Source organism: Sciurus vulgaris (assembly GCF_902686455.1).
Source record: "Sciurus vulgaris genome assembly, chromosome: 4".
Classification (NCBI taxonomy): Eukaryota; Metazoa; Chordata; class Mammalia; order Rodentia; family Sciuridae; genus Sciurus; species Sciurus vulgaris.
In genome coordinates, this window is record NC_136464.1 from 47039121 (window position 1) to 47060188 (window position 21068).

Consider the following 21068-nt stretch of genomic DNA (forward strand, 5'->3'; position numbering starts at 1 on the left):
TCACCAGGAAACAGTTCCATGACCCCATTTCCATCCGTGTACTCCTGTTCCTGAATGAGCCTTCGTTCCTGAATAAAAGAGCCAAGGCTTGGCATTTGCACTCATCCAGGTCTCTCTCTCTTTTTGCGCTAACACTCCCCTCTCACCTGGTGGACCTGAGGGATTTCAACTAGTGGGGACCAGTGCTGACATCTGGGGAGGGACTTTCTCATGACAGCAGGAGTCTCAGGTGCTGGGTCATTTAGATAGCCCTCCCGGTTCTCTGTACCTCTATATGCTCCTGAGGTTGCTAGCCAGGGCCATCATGCGGTCCCTCTTGCTAGACAGAGGCCCTCCTTCTACTAGGGCAACAGCCTAAATTCATATGCATGAACAGCACCCAAGTGGCTTCTGCTCAGCACTTCCTCGAAAGAAGGCTGTGTCTGACCCCACAATGCTGAGCACAGAAAGCCTCCACAGATTTGCTGAGTGGGTGGAAGCTCTGTCCCCACCCCACCCCAGCAACATGGCTTTAAGATAAGCACCTCAGACACAGCAGGGAGCAGTTTGTGGTCTCAACACAACACAGCTAGGGCCTTGCAGAGAACTGAGCCTACTGTGCAGCACCAGGGCCCAGAGCCCAGGATGGAGCTATGATCCTTAGAAGCAATGCCCCACTTTCCCATAGGCCCCAAAACCACATTGGGCACTCAAATCCAGGTACAGAGGTGAGATCACCATTTTCCCACTTTTCCCAAATGCCTGGAGATCCACCAGAGCCCAGTGAGCTGGAGGACCTTCCAGGACTGGTTCTGCTCAGCAGGAACAAATTATATCTGGAATTCAGAATTGGTTGGTCATCTCCTGGCCTCTTGCTTCAGCTGTAAGGTGAGGTTCTCAGGACAGGCTTCCAGAGTTAAACCAGGCTCTGCCCAAATCCTTAGAGGTAACTTACCTTTCTCTGAGGCTCATGTTTTGTGCATGAAAATGGCTTCCTCAGACCTATTCTGGTGACTGAATGAGTTATTAATTCTTAAGTACTCTGAGCACTTCCTGTGTTGCTGGAAGATACTTATCCATTAATTTTTTATTGTTATTCATGTGAGGACACTGAGTGCCTGGGCTTGTGAAGCAATGCAGAGAGTTTTCCTGCCTGGCCCAGGGCCATGACCTGTGGGCAGTGGGAGGTCCTGGAGGTCACTGAGGGGGGTGGGGCAGACACAGCTGAGGCCTGAGAGAGACAGATGGAAGAGGGTTAGAAATAGCACCTGGACCTCAGAAGCAGAGGAGTTTAAAGAGTGGGTGGTCCTGGTTTGTCAACCAGGATGGCAGAGAAAACCCAGCTAAGAAGCTGCCTGTGAAAGACTGGGAGGAAAGCAATGCAGCCACAGCAAGTCTGTAGGAGGAAAAGAAAGAGCAACAGGAAGAGGGGTGGGAAAAAGGCAAGGTGGAGTCCTGTGAGGAGGCAGGCAGGAGGATCACAGAAAGGACTCAGAGACTTGAAAGTGAGCGAGCAGGACTGGAGGTGTGGCTCAGTGGTAGAGCGCCTGCCTACAAGCACATCCCTGGTTCTGTCCCCACCACTGACAGAAAAAGCAAAAAGCTAAAGTGAGCTATAAGGAGGGGGAAGGAGAGAGTGCAGAGCTCGCACATTGGCCTCTGTCCAGCCTCAGAGGACAGGGAAGGTGCAGGTGCAGGGCAGGCCAGGGCAGGGTGTCTAAGCTACAAGTCGGAGGCTCCCTGATTCTTGGTTTATTTTCTTTCTTCAACCAACTACTCAAATGAGATGGTCTGAACATTTTATAAACTAATTGAGAAACTCAACCATGGAAGTCATGGCTAGACTTCATCCTGAACTGGAGCATGGCACCTGGGAAGATTCCAGAAGGGTCCAGGCAGCAGGACTACGTGAACAGATGGGACAGCAGGTGTTTAGAGCCCTTTGTACCAACACTCTGGCAGGCAGGGTCTGCGGCCACCAACACACTGGCAGGGAGGCTGGGTAGAAGGCTCCCACTGAGGTAGACACAGCCTTCGACACCCTCCTGCCCCCCAATACAGATAGGCCAGCAAGTCCAGGACACGTGGCTCATGAAGTAGCAATGCCCAGACTCTAGCCCACAGTCCCCAAGTGCTTTTGCTTGAGTCCATAATACTGCCAGGGTTTGGAAAGGAATCACATAACGTAATGTTTCCTGTGGGCCTGAGGAGTCAAAGTTCTTCCTGCTCCCACTTACACATAGGGGTGGCTATGCCCCAAGTCAACTAGTTCCAGTTGTAGCTTCATTCAGAGGATAACTAAATATGCCAATCTGCACTTCTGTACCTCTAGTTACACCTGATCCTTCTGGTTCCCCTGCAGCCAAATTTACACCATGCTACTTAAAACCATTTTGGTAGTGACCCCAAATAAAAACCACCAAAACAGCAGCATTAATATAAAGATATATTCCATAAAAGAGTTTGGCAGTCAAAGAGAAGCATCACACTTTCTAAAAACACAAGCATTCTTCTTCTAGTCTACAGAGAATGGTAAAAAAACAAAAAAACAAAAACATCATCATCATCATCATCAACAAACACCCACCAGCATAACCAGTATACACCACACTAGAATGTACACTTCGGCAAGTGAATGAAGGTAGCTCTCAATCCCTGAACAGTAAGGACAGAACTGGTACAAGCTATGAAGAAGCATTAGAAAGTAGCCCAGCCAAAGATAGACAATGCCCCTACTACCCCAGTGGGTACTGAGCACATAAGACAAACTTCATGGCCAAAAGCAAGTTCCAAAAGAGCCCCAACAGGAAGGGTGGATACAGTGACCACAGACATCCTGGTGGGGAATCACCATGAAAATGAGAATAAAACGTCCCAAGATTCTAAGCAGCTGTGGCCTGGGGACCACAGCTCAGCACAAGGCCTGGCTGCAGGACAGCAGCTCTCTCCAGGGACAGATGTCAGTCCAGCCAACCTTTAGCATACAGCTTCTTCGACCAGGAGCTCTGCCCAAAAGGTTTCTGGCTGGCCATCTGTGGACTGGGGCTCCCTGGGAAGGCCATGGGGAGGGAGGGTCAGGATTCAAGTTCTGGGTGACAGTTTTAGTAGCACCAAGACCAGGAGACAGTGAGCCAAGCTGGGAGGTGAGGTGTGCTTGGGGGTGAGTGTATGGAGGAAGAGGAATGCAGGACACGTGTAGATGGAGAGACAGGCTGTGTGGTTGGCTCTGGAGACACTCAGGAGAACTGAAAGGGACTGCTTTAGTTCCAGACACTGTGTAAGGCTGCTTAGAGGAGAATGCCGGAGGAAAGGAAGAGGAAATGAAGACATGGTGTGAGAACATTCTTACCTCTATAAATAAACTATTTACACGCTTTAAGAAAATGAGAGCCGGCTCTCAGTGGGGAACCGGGCCACCCCCGCTTCCCTGGCAATGAGGGCTTAATGCTGTTGAAACGAGGCAGTTCCTGTCCCGGGGAATGGCAGTGGGGCTTGGCGGGCAGCATCCGAGGCATTTCGTGGCACCAGTCATGCCCTGGCTCAGGCTTACTTCACTTGGACATGGCTGAGGATCCTGCACACCACCCAAACACCACTACAGACCCCACTGACACACAGAGATCCACTTCAGCCCCTCCCCCTCCCCAGCTAGGAGTAGGACGCTATACTGCTGGACCTGAGAGAGAAGCTCTGTGCTCACCTGCTATTCCTTTACCTATGTCCCACCCTAAGATGTGGCCATTCATTTGCCTAGCGCCAATGACCCAAAGCCTGCAGTGAGGAGCAGGTGTCTGCAGATGCTCTTGGTCTCCAAGAGGGCCAAGACGGGCACTCCTTGCAGCCACAGAAGCCCTGTCTGTCCCTCGGAGCCACTGCCCCACATAGAGACACTTCCTGCCTCTCGGTAAGACCCAGCAGGGATGCAGGCTCAAGTCTGGGCAGGTGAGAAGGAGGCTTGGGTCTTCAGCACCAGCAAGCAGAAACAGTTCACATCACATTGATGCCGAAGACAGGGTGCTGGCTCTGGGTGGCTGTGTCAGTTTCTCTCCTGCTGGACACAAGGTTGATGACAGTGAAGGGCTCTGGCCTCCACAGTGTGGTTCAGTTGCATGTGCTTGCCTCTGCTTCTCAGAAGTAATGGCCGGCCTTCACTGCCTCAATGTCTGAGATCAGGGTCCTTGCCAGGAAGATGCCAAATATCTGAAACCAAAGCCAGCAGTCAGTGGCATTAAGCATTAGGGACCAAAGGAGGAGGGTAGGGAGCAGAGGGCAGACTGGTGGATATTCTGCTCCGTGCTGCTCCCTCGTTTACCCTGCCAGGGTAGGGACACACTAAGAACAACACTTGGGCAAGGGGCAAAGCACGAATGACCCACAGGTAGAACGTGCTTCCTGGGGCTAGTCTGCTGTGTCTCTTAAGCCCAGAAGATGCAAGAGCAGGCAAAAATCACAGACTTAAAAGAGATACTTGGTCTTGCCTCAACACAAGTGAGCACATCATGTACCACAGGCAAGATACATGTACTCAGACTGAAACCAAAATTCACAGGGTCACTCCATCATGTTGAGTTCCAAAATAATAAATCTCAAATGTTTCCTGTAAACCTGGATCCCACCATAAAACCAAGGTTATTACAGACAGCTGTGTGGATGTCAACACGTCCTGACCTTGGAGAACAGGGCAATCACGAGGCTAGACTGAAGTTTTCCTACATGAATAGAACAAAGTGAACTTGGTAACCTTCAGAAATGTGCTTCATTTTTATTTTCCCTTTAACTTCTTGCTGTGGTAACTTAACCTCCTGCCTGCTTTGCCAGGATATTTCTTTTCTCGTCTAGATGCTTCTCTCTGTCTTCCTCTGCAGTCACTCAGTAGGGTGTGCTGAGGAAGGAGGAAGGCACGTGCAGATGGCTGGGACCACTGCAAGCACCCTCTTCAAGGCAGGACCCTGGGAGTCAGATGTTCTCTGAACATGTGTTCATGCGCGCATGGCACTCACTCTCCCGGAAGCTATTCAGAGACTGCCAGCATCTCCTCAAGAGTCCTGGGCAGCACTGGAAAAGCTGCTCATTCCTCTGATACCACTGAATTACTGACTTTCCTTCTAGGGGACACTGGCAGGTCCACTCTCTTCAGGCCTCGCTGACCTCTCACCACCTATGAAACCCAGTTCTGGTGAACAAGCACCTACAAAGGGCAGGGGCCAAGAGGGTCTCATGTGAACAGGAAGAGGTCTGGGTGCCCAGGTGCCAGGGACAGGGAGGGAGATCCTTAGGTAACACACTGACCTGAGCTTCAGTCCTTCTTCAAGCCCTAGCTAACCATTCATCACCTTCCACAGAGCAGCTCTGGCATCAGCAGGGAAGGACCGCAAAGCAGGTGACAGCCTCCCAGAATGTACTCTAGTCCCAATCAGACACCCTTACACAGCCTACTAAGTCCCTCGGAGAGGGTCTCACTCTGCTCCTAGTCTGTGCAGTTCCCTTTCAGCCTGATACCACAGAGAGCCTCCCTTCAGATAGTAAGCCACAGGAAGACAGGAATCACTGGGTCTAGCCCACACCACACCACAACACACATACACACTCAGCCTTAAAGATCCAATTTCTTCTGTCAGGTTCCTTCACACCGTACACAAGCTGGACAAGCATTCTCTGTTAACCGCCCAACTTCCTCAAATGAATAAAAGGCCACCCACCGACCTGCAGGCCCCTGGAACGTACCTGTAGCAAAGAGATGGCAATAAAGACACCAGCCACGATGTAAATGTTCCTCGGGAGCCAGCCCTCCAGTGCCTGGATGCAGCCTTTGGTGAAGATGAACTCATCCCACTTGCTCTTCAGCTGTAGGGAAGCACCCCAAAGGCCTGAGCCTGTGCACAGAATTCCCACCCTGGTCCCCAAACGCTCAGTTCCAATGCAGGGCAGGGTAAAGCATACGGGAAGGATAGGCAGAACTCTCTAGGAAAAACACATCCCCTGGATTTGGTCTCTGTTTCTCCTGGGGCAAGCTGCCATCATGTTACCTATTTAACCAAAGGCTATTTGGCCTGTTTTGTAATCCCATTTCTGTTTGGGCTGCCAGAGATTCAATTTCGACTTGCTTAACACACCTCCAAAGCCCACCTCTGGAGACACAGGAGGGGATCTGAAGGTCTGAAGGAAGATGTGCCTTTAAAGGGAGAAACTGGGAGAGGAGGTGAAGCACTTTCTCAAAGGATGGGCAGGAGAGGACAGTGGCTCCTCAACTGACTCCCACAGGTAAGCCTGGCTCCAGGAGACAGAGCCAGCAGGCAGTGGTCCTTAGCCAACCAGGGCCCTTCAATGTCAACCCTGGGGAAGCACCAGTAAGCGCTGGAGGACCTTGTCCCAACACACACCCCACCCTTATCCACCTCACAAATGGCAATCGGCCTCAGTTCCCCTCCCCCACCAACCTTCTCAATGGGAATAATAATGGAAAGTAAATCATTTTGGTGGCCTTAGGGTCTGAACTGTGCCCCACCCCCATTCATACTTGAGGTCCTAACCCCCATCACTTCAGAGTGTGACTGTATTTGAAAAGTCTTTTCAGAGGTAATGTAATTAAATGAGGTCACTAAAGTGGGCCCTAACCCAGTATCACTGGTGTCCTTACAACAGGAGATTAGGATACAGACAAGTAGAGGCAAACCCTGTGAGGAGACTCAGGGAGAAGATGACACCCACAAGCTAAGGACACAGACAGATTCAGTGTGTGATGAGGGCTCCTTTCTGGCTCATGGATGGTGGTCTTCTTGCATAGTAAAAGAGTTGAAAAAGCCTTCTGGGACCACTTCTGTAAGGACTGATCCCACTCCTCAGGTCTCTGCCCTCACAGCCTAATGCCCTCCCAAATGCCCTGCCCCATCTTCAAAATCCATCACACGGGGGATGAGGTCTCAATCTAGGAATTTTGGGGAGAAATAAATATTCAGCCTATGCAGTCCATTGCTGAGAAATAGAGGTCAATAAAGAAGGATTCCAAGTTTCCCAAGCCACAGGACACATCCCTAGTGCCCATAACTAACAGAAGGAGCCCCTGCAGATTCCCTGAGACCCCTTCCTTTCAGGACAGCGGTCATTTCTATCACCAAAAGCCACCAAAGCAAGGACTGGAATTGAGGTGGAGGGTTATGCCTATAACTTTGGGGTGGTCTTGCTCCTCTTCACATATAATAACCGACTCCCTTGGCTTGAAGAAAACCCTGTTATCATGAACCCTGCCCCTGACCCAGGCCAGTCTCCTGTCTGTTGCCACTGTCTCTCTGAGGAATCTGCACCAAGCCACACACTCCTGCGGCTTCATCCCAAACCCGTTTATAATAGACACCTTGTAGGGCTCCAAGGAGCCTCTTAAAAATACACCCTTTGTTTCCATCCCACTTTTTTAACGCAGCAAGGGTTCTGTTTTGTGCCTGCAGTCACAGACCTTGAAATCTCCACCTGTCACTGTGCCCATGGATGCTGCCTCCAGTTCATGAGGGGGTGTGTGGGGCACTGAACCCTGCTCAGATTGGTCTCCATTTAGATGACACCTTTTCACCTGAATCTCCCTGTTTTTCTCACTCCAATTTGCACTTTTGCTAAAGCAGCAAGTTAAACCACAGGGAATACAACTTGAAGAACTGTCACCCTATGGATGTCTTAAAGTTCTGCATGATGGGGTTCTTACCTGAATCCTGACATCGTATCCACACTGTGTGTTCACAACCTTTTGCTGTAAGAAAATCAGAAAAAAATCAGTCACTTGTATTTCTCTTGATAAGTTAGTGGTAGGAGGTTCTAGAAAAGTTATAACCTAACACTAGCAAACACCTGTACAAATTCCACCACAGCCCACATCCTCCAACCAGGATAGGACAGGTATGGGCAAACTGCTTCTGCTACGGACGAGTGAGTAAATATTTCAGATACAGTCTCCAGAACAGTACAGAATTCTGCATTAGTAGCAAGAGAACAGGCACTGACAACAGGTAAACAAACAGGCCTGGCTGCATTTCTGGATGGACACTGGAATTTGAAGTTTGTGCAATTTCCACATATCACAAAATATTACCTTTCTTTTGATTTATTTTCAACCATGCTGTAGCTTGGATGTTCAATGTCCCCCCAAAATTTCCTATGTTAAAGGCTTGGTCCTCAGGGTGGAGACAGTGGGAGGTAGAAACTTTAGGAGGTGGGGCCAGGTGGGAGGCCCTTTGGTCACTGGCTATGTGCCCTTGAAGGGGATTGTGGGACCTGGCCCTTTCCTCTTTTACTTCTTGGCCATGAAGTCAGCAGTTTGTTCCACCATGCATTCCCCACAATTGCCATTCAGCATCCCCACAGGCTGAAAGTAATGGGTCTGCTTGAACATGCGCTGGAATCTCTAAAACCATGAGCCAAAATAAATCGTTTTTCATTTTTTTGCCAGGGGAAGGTGGAGATGAGGTAGTTCTGCCATTGAGTTGAGCACAACCCCATAAACCTTCTGTCTTTGTAAGTTATTTATCTCAGGTATTTTGCTACAGTGATGGAAAGATGACAACATCCATTTAATAATAGTCAAAAGCATCCTTGGCTCCCAGATCATATAAAACAAAAAACCAGATTTGGGTCCTGGGTCACAGTTTGCCAATCTTTATGCTAAGAAGTAAAAGTTACACTTGCTAAATGCAATGCTTACAAGATTAGTATATTTCACAGTCACCCTTGGAGTCCTTAAATATCAGCTCTGCAACCTCAGCAAATCTGAGCCTCTCCTGGGCTGGGGAACCTGACCATGTAATAGAAGTATGGCCTGCTGCTCAGAGCACCATGACCCAGAACAGGCATTACATTGCTGCACTGAGTGTTTGCAGACGGTCAGTTCTGCATAGGCTCAGTTCAGACAGAATTCAGTGCTCCTTCACAGGTCATCCCGAGAGCCCAGTTTCTGGACCCAGTGACCTGGGTTTGAAATGAGAATAAATAAACAGTGAAGAATCCACAGAAAATAATTCTCCACCACAGAGATGCTGTTCCTCAGCCAGTGATGTGCCTCCCATAGCTTCTACATAAGCTCCTGAGTACTTTGTGTTTTCTCCTGAGAAAGGGCACAATGGGCCAGTTAAAGCCTCATGACCATCACAGCATCTTGTCCAGGCAACCTGAGTGAAAGTCTCTCAAGGGAGGGTGAATACTGTTTTCTCCTGCTTTACCCAGCACACCAGAGCCAGGGTGGGCCATGAGAGAACAATCTGGAATGTATGAATAGGGAACTGCGGAGCTGCAAGGCCTTGGGGCAGATGTGGAGGGAGTGCACCCAGCTCCTCTGGTGTGCCGCAGAGTAACAGCCCAGAGCATGCGCAGACTCTCGGGAACTACTGGCTGTAGGAGGGACACACTAAATGTGCAGACACAGGCCAACTCACCGCAGGATCCGGCACACAGCAGGAGAAGGGCACTCCACACTTCTCACGACTGTAGCTGGCACCACTACAGTTGAAATAGACGTTAAGGTCCCAGTCTTCAGGGCCATAGGCACCACAGCACTGGTTCTACAATCACAAAAGCCAAGAACCATCAGGGGCTCCCAGAGTCAGTCTTGATGTGGCGGGATAAGTATACTCCCTTCCACCAGTCAGAGAACTGAGGCCTACCCCACTATCTCCCACATGTACAGAGATGCTGGGCAACACCTCTAAAAAGGAAACAGCAGCGAGGCACAGTGGCACATGCCTGTAATCCCAGGCTGGAGGCTGAGGCAGGAGGATTGCAAGTTTGAAGACAGCCTTAACAATTTAGTCTCAAAAATTAAAAAAAAAAAAAATTAAAGGAATGGGGACATAATCCAGTGATAAAGCACCCCTGGGTTCAATCCCCAGTGCTACCACTGCCGTCACCACCACCACCACCACCACCAAGACGAGAGCATCCCTGACATGTCTGTCCAGCACAGGCTGACTCAGTGGCACCACCTGGCCTCAGCGTAGGGCACAGTGGGCTCAGCTCCAGTTCCACCTTAGCTGGATGCTTTCCTGGCCTTCACTGCCTTCCACCCTGAGCTGGGTCTCCTCTCCTTAGAGACCCTCTCTGGTAAAGTCCTTTCCTACTCTGGAGAGAATGGTCTTTCTCCCTGAGAAAGTTCTACTCTGCTTCACAAAAACTAAAAAACTAAAAAACTAAAAAAAAAAAAAAAAAAAAAAAAAAAAAAAGTTGCTTAATGTCTACTCCCCTAAACAAGAGTTACAATTAGAGTGAAAGGCAACATATGAAACTCTGCCCAGATCCAGGGCCTCTGCCCTCCCTCCCCACTGTCTGGTATAGCTGCAAAGAAAAATTCTCATTAGTCTAACAATTGTAAAATCCAACACGCTGAAAGCACTACTGTGGCATGAACAGCATTCTCACAGAAGAGCAGATCCCGTTTCCACGCTTGCCCTCCCAGCCGACATGGTTATGGCATAATTCACAACAAATGGCAGTGGGGATTTCTGCTTGTTTTCCTGCTTTTAAGGTAAACACTGTCTTCCCCATCCCCACACATCCACTGTGCCAGGTACTTTAATAATTTAATAATTATCTAATATTTCACCCCCAGAAAGTTCCATAACTTACTGAATCCCTCTGGAAAACTTTGTTTTTAAAAGGGAAGGCAGGCAGTGGAGAAAACTATGATGTCTTTTAGGCAATGCAGGCAGGAAGCACCTGAATCCAGCATGCTGGGACTAGAAAACCCAAGATCATGTGAACACAGAGAGGACTGTGGCAGTGAACAGCAAAAGAACAGTGAGGGACAACAAGAAATGGCAGGGATTTGGTGGCTTTCACAGACCATACAGGTCAGTGACAACAATACAGGTAGATTCTTTGGTCATATAAACGGGTTTTGCTGGATCCCATGATACATGAAATAAGGGTAAACAAGTTTTAGTTAACAATAAGAGTGGGTCATAGCTATTTTTAGGGCTTTCTAGTTTATTTTCTTCTCAGAACTAAAGTGTTCCATATAAAAAGTTCCTGAGGAAGCTGGGTTTTCGGACAGAGTACAGAGCAAACAGGAGCTAACAAGGCCAGAGAGGGTGTTTCTCCCAGGGGGACTGGGGCAACTGGGGACCAATCCTCCAGGTGCAGGGGGACAGGGACAGATGGACTGATAGCCCCAGCCTGGGACTGCTTAGACAAACCCCTGGGGGGACACACCAGAGAGGTCACATTCCCTTCCATCTGAGGAAGTTTCCTCCAGGCCACTCTGCCCTTCTCAAACAGGAAGGGGAAAAGGTCCCAGAGAGGAAGGAGACAGGAATAGCTTTGAGTGGTGAGTCACGAGCCCAGGGAGTAGGAGCTCTGCCTCCCCTGCCCCTGACACTCATGAGGCCCAAGCTCCCAGGGACAACTGGCTGCCAGCGTGGCTATTGGGCAAGACTGGGGAGATCTGGGCCACGAAATGGGAGGGTAGCAAGGGCTGAGATCCTGGAAGTAGGTGGCCATGGTGCAGCTGGACTGCCTGACCAATCCAAATGGGGGGTGGGGAGACACAGGAAGAGAGAGCCTGGCAGACTGGCCACATAAGCAGGCAGAGATGAACTGACCAGAGGCAGAGCACACACTCCACAACCTCCCTACTGCCTGCCACACTGCAGGCAGAAACCCAGCAAGGAGGGAGGCTCGTGTTCCCCCAAGCCTTGACTGCCCAGCCGCACAGACTTGACTAAAGGCGGGAAGCACGGGTTCTCCAACAGAGCCTGTCAGGAGGCAGTGCTTACGGCTTTCTGAAGGGAGTCGATGAGGTTCTGCAGGTCGATGTCGTCCCGGTAGGATCTGATGTTGCTCTCGAAGAACTCCCGGAACCGGTCCCTTACCCAGTCCTGGAACAGGAAGGCCAGCACAGCCACAGCCAGCTCCAGGAAGAAGATGAGCACGATGGCACCACAGAACTGCAGGGGGCCAATGGCAGGGCAGGAGTTACCACACTACCAGGCTGGCCTGGCCCCATGCACCCATCTGGCCCAGAACCACCACCTACTGCAGAACATGGGCTGTCACAAGAGACCCCAGGTGGGCCTGGGAATCCTACATTAATAGCAGGGGGACTTCACCTCATCTTGTAAAGGGGGATGTTCATCAGTACCCATGTCACCCATTGCACCACTGCTATCAGTGAATGAGTGAAAAAGGAAGAGAAAGTTCTAAGTCAATGTACTAGTCACTGCTTTGAAGCAGCCCTCCTCCCTCGACATGAAGGAAACCATAACAGGAAGTGAATGGCTGTCCTACCCACAGGCTGTCTGGGCCCAGACATTACCTGACCGCTCTCCACACATACGCAATCATCCAAGTTTCTAGAAATCTGATCTATCACCCCAACCTTAGGGATGAGGAAACAGGCTCTCTCAGGTACATAGCTTGTCTGCAGTCATGTAACTCACACAGGACATTTGAGTTCCCTGGCAGAGTCCTGTACCACCCTGGAGGTGCCGACGTTATTAGTACCCACTCTGTATGTGAGCATATGATAGCCACATACAGACCTCTCCTGAGCTACAGCTGCAACAGGCCACAAATGGTGGTGGCATTCTACAGGGGCCCCCTGCGGCCATAGGTCCACACCACCTTTGTCACCAGAGACTTTCAGTCTGCGAAGTCTGTGTTCTCACAGGCACAAAGGCCACTAAGCAGCTTCTCCACCACTGGCAAATTTGGAGGAGACTTTCAAAGTAAGATGGAGAAGTACCAGCATGTAGGCATACAAACATGCATTCACACAGGCCCTCTGAATGTACTACCTGTTCCCATGGAAGCAAGATGCTGAACATAGTATTTTTAAAAGGAAAAAAATAGAAAAAAATATGTGCTTTGCTTTTTAAATTAAGCCCAGGAAAGAGAAAGCTTGACCTAATAAACTCAACAAATAAGATATTGTAAAAAAACCATAATGTGTTTTCCCTACCAGGTGCTATTTAGTTTTAACTGAATGCATTTAAAAATGAATTTGTATCTAAATATAAAACTAAACTCTTAGTAACTCACAGTTCTACCAGGAAATTAAAGATTCTGCATTGTACATCCAACAGATTCACACACCCCAGAGGAGGGAAATGATTTCTTAATGTTACTGACAACATCTTTTGATCTTAGCCAGGAAGGGCAAAGGTGAGTAGCAAACAAACAATTCCTCTAGAACTTCTGAGAGGAGATAAAAGGCAAAAAGAGGGAGAGGAGCTGAGCTGCCTATAAGTAGCTGACTGCTCCCAACAGGGGCTGAAAACCAGAGAAGCCCCACTTCTCCTGGGGTAAGGAGCCAGCTCATCTGGATTTTTTTCCCTAAAATCTTACCACTCAGTGAGGTAGCAGGGCAAAGTGGCTCACACTAGGTAACATACAGACCTGCTCAGCTGAGCCCATACCCCTACCCCCATCACCCCAACCTCTGTCACATCCCACCCCCATCTCTGGGGCCACTCACAAACTTGAGCAGGCAGATGTTCTCCCGCAGGGCCCCCACACAGCCAGCGAACCCCAGTGTGAACATCACCACGCCCACCATCAGGACCAGCACCACGGGATCGATTCCATGTAGCCGAGTCACTTTGGTGAGGTCAGACAGTACACCCTGAAAAAGGCAGAGAAAGCAGGGCAGCATCAGCCTTGAAGGGGACTCAAGGGGACTCTAGGGGGCTGGGCTGTTCCAGAGACATGCCTCTCAAGGCTCAGTGGCATTAAAATCCAGGGCAGAGGGTGGCCTTGTCTGTCCATTGGAGGCCCATCAGCCAAGCAGATTCTTACCCACCTCAGTCCCGAGACCCTCACATGAGGATCACAACCTCCTGGTCATCGCTGAGGCTGTGAGTTCCTGGGAGGCAGACCCAAGGCTTCCTCTGTGGCCTACTGGGTATCTCTGACAGGCCCAGGGTAAAGCAGAACCCTGTGGTCAACAGTACAAAAACAGCCTCAACGTGAACATTCTGTGGAAAGTGCGCCCAGCAAGGGAAGATGTGCTACAGTGCTGCCTACAGAACTGCCTGTGATACTGGAGGTGTTTTGTACCTGCACTGTACAAACTGGTAACAACGTGTGTTTCTGGGCACTTGGAATGTGGCTAGGGACACCAAAGAATTTTCATTTGTGTTTAATTTTAATTAAACATAAATAATAGTCATATGTGGCTAGTGCAATCACAATGACAGAGCAGTTCTGTGAGATTCAAAGGAGAAAGAAGAGGGCAGTCAGACCAGGTGCTCAGCCCAGTGCAGAGGGCTGCGTGGCCAGCCAACCCGGCAAGTTGCTGCAGTCCCAGAGGTGGCCACACAGTGGCACTGCAAGTCATGGGTTGCACTGGCTTCCAGGTTACTGGAGCAAAGAGACACTGCACTGTAGTTCTTGCCCTTTAGGGTCCACAGGCCGCCCTGAAGGTGTCCAAACCCAAGGTGGGACTCATTTAGTTCCCAAGACTATGGCAGGAAATCCCATAACCTAAATGCTCCGGTCTTCTTCTGGAAACATAGGCAGTTTCCACTGAAGGAACAGAGGACTCTTAAGTTTCCCTCCTCCACCTTGCTTTTCTTTCTGCCCCACTGGGTGCCCTGCAGGGATTTCTGCCCTCACCACCTACCCAGCACCAAACTGCCATGGGCAATGACAGCACCACAGCTCCATCTGTTCCTCGTCCCTCCACACGGTTACATCATGGTCTCTCTTTCTCACCTCTCTCACAGGCTTGGCGAGGTCAAACATGCCTAAAGACTTGCTCCCACCGCACAGGGTGTCTGGGGGCACATAACCAAGCCCTGCTCCTGCCCTCAGGGCTTCTTTCTGCGGGTAAGGACAAGTGCTCCCGGAATAAACAACTGTGTTCAGGGACCTGCTCACTGGCTCCAAAGGTATACAGGGTCAGGCAGGCAGCCCTAGGCCTACTCTGGGCACAGCTGCAGGCAAGCCCAGAGCCACTTGGGGCTTCTGCAAATAGAAGTCTCTCCACATTCACAGAACTCAAAAATACCAAAAACCTACCTGTTCCAGCACTGGCCACCAGCAGCCTGCCTGCACCACCCAGGGCAGAGTCAGCCTCAGGTGGGTTCTGAGGGTTGACAATTGAAAATCTTTACATTGTACGGAAAATGCTCCTTGTCAAGGAACAGACTGGAGGAGGGGATAATTCAAGCAGAATGAATATGGTTTTGGCTGCCTGACACTCAGGGTCCTTATATAGTTCTACCTACCTTTTCACTCCATGCCCAGAGTCCAACTCCAAGGAAGACAACTCCAGCCAACTGAGCAGAAACAGGTGGGAGAAAGAGAAGAACAGTTAGGTCAGAAACCAGCACCATGAACATGCCTCTGAGAGTAAAGTCCACAAGCTAATCAGAGATGCTCCTGGCTACCAACCAAGATCCTTGGCCCTGCGGGTATGGTGACACACACTTATATTCCAGTAACTTGGGAGGCTGAAGCAGAAGCAGAAGGATCCCAAGTTCAAGGCCAGCTTCAGCAACTTAGCAAGGCCCTAGCCAACTTAATGATACCCTGTCTCAAAATAAAAAATAAAAAGTGCTGGGAATGTAGCTCAGTGGTAAAGTGCCCCTGGGTTCAATCACCCACCAAAAAAAAAAAAAAAATTCCTCAACCTTGAAGATGACAGGGACTTCTACCCCCAGAAAAGGACATGAAGGTTCTGCAGATAAGCAGTGTGTACTTTTCCTGAATGTATGACAAACTCCTTAAACACCAGATGGCTCCATAACCCCGAGAAGAGCCTCAGAGCAGGCTAGGTCCTAGAAAGAGTGCAGTCAGGCTCTACCCTGTTCCTTCTGTACTCTGCTGCACCTACACCTACCCCTACCCAAATTCATTTCAGGGCATTCTCAGTGTGTAAGAAGACATCGTGCCCCAGGAGCATTAGAGGCCTCCAGCACAGGCAAGGGCATGGGGAGCAAAGCCCAGTACCCAATGTGCTTCCCACTTTAGATCTCCAGCACTAGATTCAGACTCCAGCCACAAGCAGCTACCCAGGCCAGCTGCTGCCCAGGATTGAGCCCCCTCCCCAGGGTAGCTACATACAGCATGCAGTACACATGTGCTCAGAAGATGCTGGGTTACTAGATAATGAATTAAATTAAGCTTGCACTAAACAATGATCTCACTCAGAAAAAAAGCACCCCTAGTTTCCCACCTGCAGGAACCCACTAGGGCTAAGCTGCCCCTGGGCCATAAGAAAGGAGCCCACCCAAATGCACCACACAGGTTCCCAAATGCACCACACAGGTTCCCAAACCAGGGAGAATTTGCCATATAAAAGGAAAACACATCATGTTCTGTGCAAATGAAGCTGCCTCCTGTTTTTCTTTTAACTGCTTTATACCATGCTGGCATTTCACTGCCATTTATCAGTGTCTCACAATAAATAACAGGGCTTGGTTTCTCTATGACTCTCACCTTTCCAAAGTATATTCTCCTCAAGCTTTAAGCTATTTCTGCCCATTTTATTCAATACTAGACCCAGGTGGTTGGAATGGGAAGGCAGGCCCTTTAATGAAAGCTCTGGGAGGTCTCAGCCTCTTCCAGATCACAGATCATTTTCAGAAAATGCACACACGCCCAATATTCTGCTCTGCACAGAATATTGGAGGGCTGGTTCGCAGTTTCTAGTGGTTGGTCTGCGAACCCCAACTGAACAAGCCCTGCCAGAAACCTAATCCCTGCATTTAACAAAGCAGAATAGTGGGGCCCAAAGAGGCCAAGACCAAAATGTCAGGTAGTGAGGAGAAGGGCCCCATCCCATGCTCAGTTCATTCATTCATTTGTTCCTCACTCACTGGTTCAAAATTCATGGAGTACATCTTGGGTACTGCATTTCACCAAAAGGCCAGCAGGCTGCTGGTGCTTAGGCTCCAGTGGATTGGTCCTTTCTACCATGCCACCCCACCCCACACCACAATGATTTTCTTAATTGATGAGGTTTTTGTTTTTCTTGATGAGGTACATGACTACTTCTTTTACTTCTCAGGGGTTTCGCAATTATGGGAAGCAAACCCACAGGTGACTGCTCTACCCCACCACTCCTCAAGGTTCCCAATACTCTTCTCCCTCTTGCCTAAGCTGGAGGTACTCTTTTATGCCATATTATCTGACCTTATGGGAGGTGAGGTTGCAGTCAGTCATTACTCCTTCAACTACTTCACTGCATACCCAGCTTCAGGGACATCAAGGCAAAGGGTTGTCTCCCTCAATGGCTCCTCTTTCAGATTCCACCAAGTGTTAGAGAAGCTCACAGGTGAGTCCTAAGTCCTTCACTCTGCCCTGAGCCTGCTATGTGATCTTATGATTCTCATGGCACTAAATGCTGTCCATACACTGCCAACTCACACACCCCAATGTCTCCTTGACTTGTGCACCTGAGTGATCTAATGAGATTCTAATCAGAAAATGTCCTCAGTGTTTCCTGGGTCTCCCCATCCCTGCTCTGCTCCTCCCCAACTCCTTACTTTCTCTTTAGAAGGTACCACTCTCTCTGTCCACCCATTTAAGAGAAAACCCTGACTTCACACTTGATGCTTCTGTCTCCCCTGCCTTGTATTCAACTCACTGTTAACCCTCTGCTGGTTCTGCCTTCAAAACACATAGGGCATTCAACCAGTTCTCCTCAGCTCCCACCTATCTGTTATCTACCTGCTCAGGTCTGGATTCTGCAGGGGCCTCCTCACAGGCCTCCAAGCAACTAGAGTGATCCTTTGGAAATACAACTGCCCTTCAGTAATTGAGAGGGACTGGTTGCAGGAACCCCTGTGGATACCAAAATCCTCGTGCTCAAGCCTCCCATATAAAATGGTGCAGTATTTGCATATAACCTATGCACATCCTCCATATACTTCAAATCATCTGATTACTTATAATATCTAGTACAATGTAAATCCTGTGTAAATGGGTGTTATAGGAAATAATTACCAAAAAATGTTTACATGTTCAATACAGCATGGATTTTTTAAAAATAGCTTCTATCCAAGATTGGCTGAGTCTACAGATGCAGAACGGGCAGATACCAAAGGACATGGTTAGATCAGGTGACTTCCCTTCAGACCTAGAAATAAACTCTGAAATGGCCTACAAGGCTCTACCCCAGGCTTCAGCCCACATCTCAGCAACACATTCCTGCCCATCGCCCCCACTACAACCCTGCTCCCCGCATCCTGGCAGTTGCCTGTTTCTTGAACTCACCAAATTCATCTCTGCTCAGAGCCTTGAAACTGTTCCCTCTGCCTAGAATGCTCTTTGTCCATATCCATTCCTGGCTTCCTCATTTCTTTCAGGCAGGTCTCCTCAAATTTCACCTTCTCAGAGATGCCACCTTTACCATTACTCCCTGTCCATCACTTGGGATCTCCTTTTGCCTGATTAACTTCATGGCACTGATCCTAGATCACAGGGGCTAACTGTATTATCCAGGGGTATATCCCAGCAATACAGAGAAGGATCTGGCATGCAGGTGAAGAACAGGCCCTTGTGAGAACCTCACCAGGGCTGCAAGGCCAGGCAGTCCCAGCCTGTGGTGCTTCTAGCTCTCCTCCCAGGCACACTACTGGAAACCCACTCCAGGGAGCCAAGAAAGAATCCAGCCTGGCCCAGGTCTATGGTAAAGCCCTGCACAGCCAAGGATCAGGCAGAACAGAGCCAAGGCTGACTAGCACTATCCCCTATCAGTGTTCCCAACCCTGCTTTCCTCGACAGTCCACCCAGCTCCTGGTGACATGTGGACAGGTGAATGAAGTCAGCCTTGAAATACTCGACCAATGGTCATACAGACTTCCCCTCTCCTGACCTCTGTGTCTCACAGCTCATCCCTCACCCCATCTTCTGCATCTATCTTTCCCCACAGTAAGACTAGCCTCAGCTCCACTTACATGTATGCGTCTCACTGACTCCATGCTGAGGTGCTGTTTTAATTCTTCCTCCAGGTGACTAAACAGATGGAAGGAAGATTACACGGCTAAAGAATACAAAGGACAAGTCCTCCAGAAAGATTCTCAACTCTCCATAACAGAAGACAGCGTTCACTGCCTGCCTCAGGAGCACCAAGGGCTGTGCAGGGGCGGGCATGTTCCTGTTCATGGCTGTTCCAGTCATCCCTGTTTCCCGAGACCCCCTAGGAAAGCCCTTGGTCTGCAGAGAAGCCCACTCCCCATAACTGTAGTGCAGTTCTCCTTCCCCTCACAATGACTAGGCTCTAAGACTAAGGGCTCATTTTTTTTTTTTTTTCCATTTTGTTTTAAAGGAAGAACTAAAGTTAACTTACACAAGAAAGATAGGAACTTAGAAGTCACATGTCAGATCATGGGTTCAATGAATACTGGCACAAAGCTGGAACTTTGTAGACCAATGATCATTTTAGGAACAAGAAGACCGAGTGAAGGTGGCCCAGACAGGGAAGTAGCCCGCCTGCACACTCAGAGAACAGCCCCATTAACTAGCCAAGGAACCCGCTTCGTCCCAGTGGAGCCCTTCCCTGAACTCTGGAGCAGATGGTGTGTGGGACTGGGCTGGGACATGATCCCTAGCTGCCTACCATCTGGAAGCAATGGCTCTGCTGGGTGCCCTCCAGTCTCAGAGCAGCCTTTGTTCCTTTTATGTGACCTAACTGAATTCCTTCAAGTAGGGATCCCAGCTCCAACCAAGCTCAAAGTCAGTCCAACCTTCAGTCTGCTTGGATCACTGGACATGCATACTGCTGTGGTCACCAGGCCTGCAGCCCCACCCTTTGCTTTACACTATGTTAAACACTTAAATGCCAAAAGAGACCTTTTAAATACCCCAAACACTGCTCCTATTACCCTCATTTTTCAGAGGAAAGGCTCCAAAACAGAGCAACTTGGTCAATTGTCCAAGGTCACAGAGCTAGCTGGTACTCCTTAAGAACCAAATCTAAGTGTCTCTGACCCTGACAACATGTGACTTCAGACTCACAGGGCAGTCACATGTGAGCCCAGTGGTTTAAGAACGCCATGGAAGGGCATCTGAGCTGTGCAACTTCAAAGTCAACAAAACATAGCTGTTTGATGCAGAGGCCCCTATTAAAGGAGTCTGTGTTCCAATCAGAACAGATGGCAAGGGAGAAGGGCTTCTTTAGGGATCATCAGAACATTCAAAATTGACCTTTCCTCCTCAGTCAAAGGCCCATATGATAGAAGTAAGAGGTCTGCTTGCAGTGTTCTGAGCTGGTCCTGTCCTTTCTTGTCCTGGAAGCTTCAAGAAATTCCCTCACCACCTGAGCAAGCCTGTGGCACTTTACCAAGCAGGATCAAGTCCCAGCAAAAGTATAAACAGCTGGTCAGGCTCTGCTGGCCTGAAAGAGAGAATTTCAACTCCAAGTAGGTCAAAAGCAGCCTCTTACCCAGGATTTAATGGCCTTGGCCCTTGCAAGATTTCCTTTAAGCATGTGTGAAAGCACTTAGGCAACTCCTGCAGGCCCCAGAGGTCTTTCCTCAGCAGGTTCAAGGAGAACCACCAGCAACAGGGCAACATTTTCAGCTCTGTTCTACTGGCCTCTGGTTTTTACACAATCCCCTTGCTGACTCAGGCTGACATTCACAGAGTCCCTTCCTTCCCCTGGGCCTCCTATGGGCGTCTCAGAGATAACTGGAAGGAAGCACAAGAGTGAGATAGCAAACGATGGGGTGATTCAGAGCAATGCTGAACTAATGGCATAGGCTGGTGTGCCCCAAGTCTGGTAACATCCTAGCAACAGGACCTCATGCACTTCTAGGACCCTCTTTGGGCTTGATTTCCTCTACACAACAGGGATGACCCTTCCTAGGTCATAGGAAGGTTGTAGGCTAGGAGGAAACCTCCTGTGACATGCTTACCCTGGGGCAGAGCTCAGCTAAAGGAGCCTTGTCTCCCAAGGTACAGGCACAACAGAAGTACAGAGAGACCTTCAGAGCAATACCACAAGCACCTACTGCACTGAAGATACTGAGTCCCACCCCAGTTGCTCCTGCACAAGTCCCTATCCTAAGTTGAGGTATTCCTTTCCAGAAGCTTCACTGGGGTTCTAGAGACAACAGGAATGCAGAACTCTGGGAATGGGTCTTTCTGGAGGCTTACATGTGAGGCAAGAA

General features: G+C 49.4%; 2 protein-coding genes across 6 annotated transcripts in view; both read right to left on the reverse strand.

Moving 5' to 3' along the window:
* SH2D4B (SH2 domain containing 4B) overlaps positions 1-2278 on the reverse strand; it is a 107191-nt gene extending 104913 nt beyond the window's left edge. For 2 of the 3 annotated variants that reach the window (XM_079136085.1, XM_079136087.1), the window contains exon 1: positions 935-2278. Coding sequence is in view for 1 of the 3 variants with exons in the window: in XM_079136089.1 (XP_078992215.1) it covers positions 934-951 (18 nt within the window). In the remaining 2 variants the exon portion in view is untranslated. Of the gene's footprint in view, positions 1-933 lie in introns of all 3 variants that reach the window. The other variant, XM_079136089.1, reaches the window with a different exon arrangement.
* Positions 2279-2411: 133 nt separating this feature from the next.
* TSPAN14 (tetraspanin 14) overlaps positions 2412-21068 on the reverse strand; it is a 56342-nt gene continuing 37685 nt past the window's right edge. For 2 of the 3 annotated variants that reach the window (XM_079136097.1, XM_079136098.1), the window contains 7 exons: positions 15180-15230; positions 13427-13573; positions 11727-11897; positions 9393-9518; positions 7673-7717; positions 5704-5823; positions 2412-4179 (listed from right to left, as the gene is read on the reverse strand). In XM_079136097.1, coding sequence (XP_078992223.1) covers positions 4108-4179; positions 5704-5823; positions 7673-7717; positions 9393-9518; positions 11727-11897; positions 13427-13573; positions 15180-15230 — 732 coding nt within the window. In that variant the 3' untranslated portion in view covers positions 2412-4107. The remainder of the gene's footprint in view (positions 4180-5703; positions 5824-7672; positions 7718-9392; positions 9519-11726; positions 11898-13426; positions 13574-15179; positions 15231-21068) is intronic. The other variant, XM_079136099.1, reaches the window with a different exon arrangement.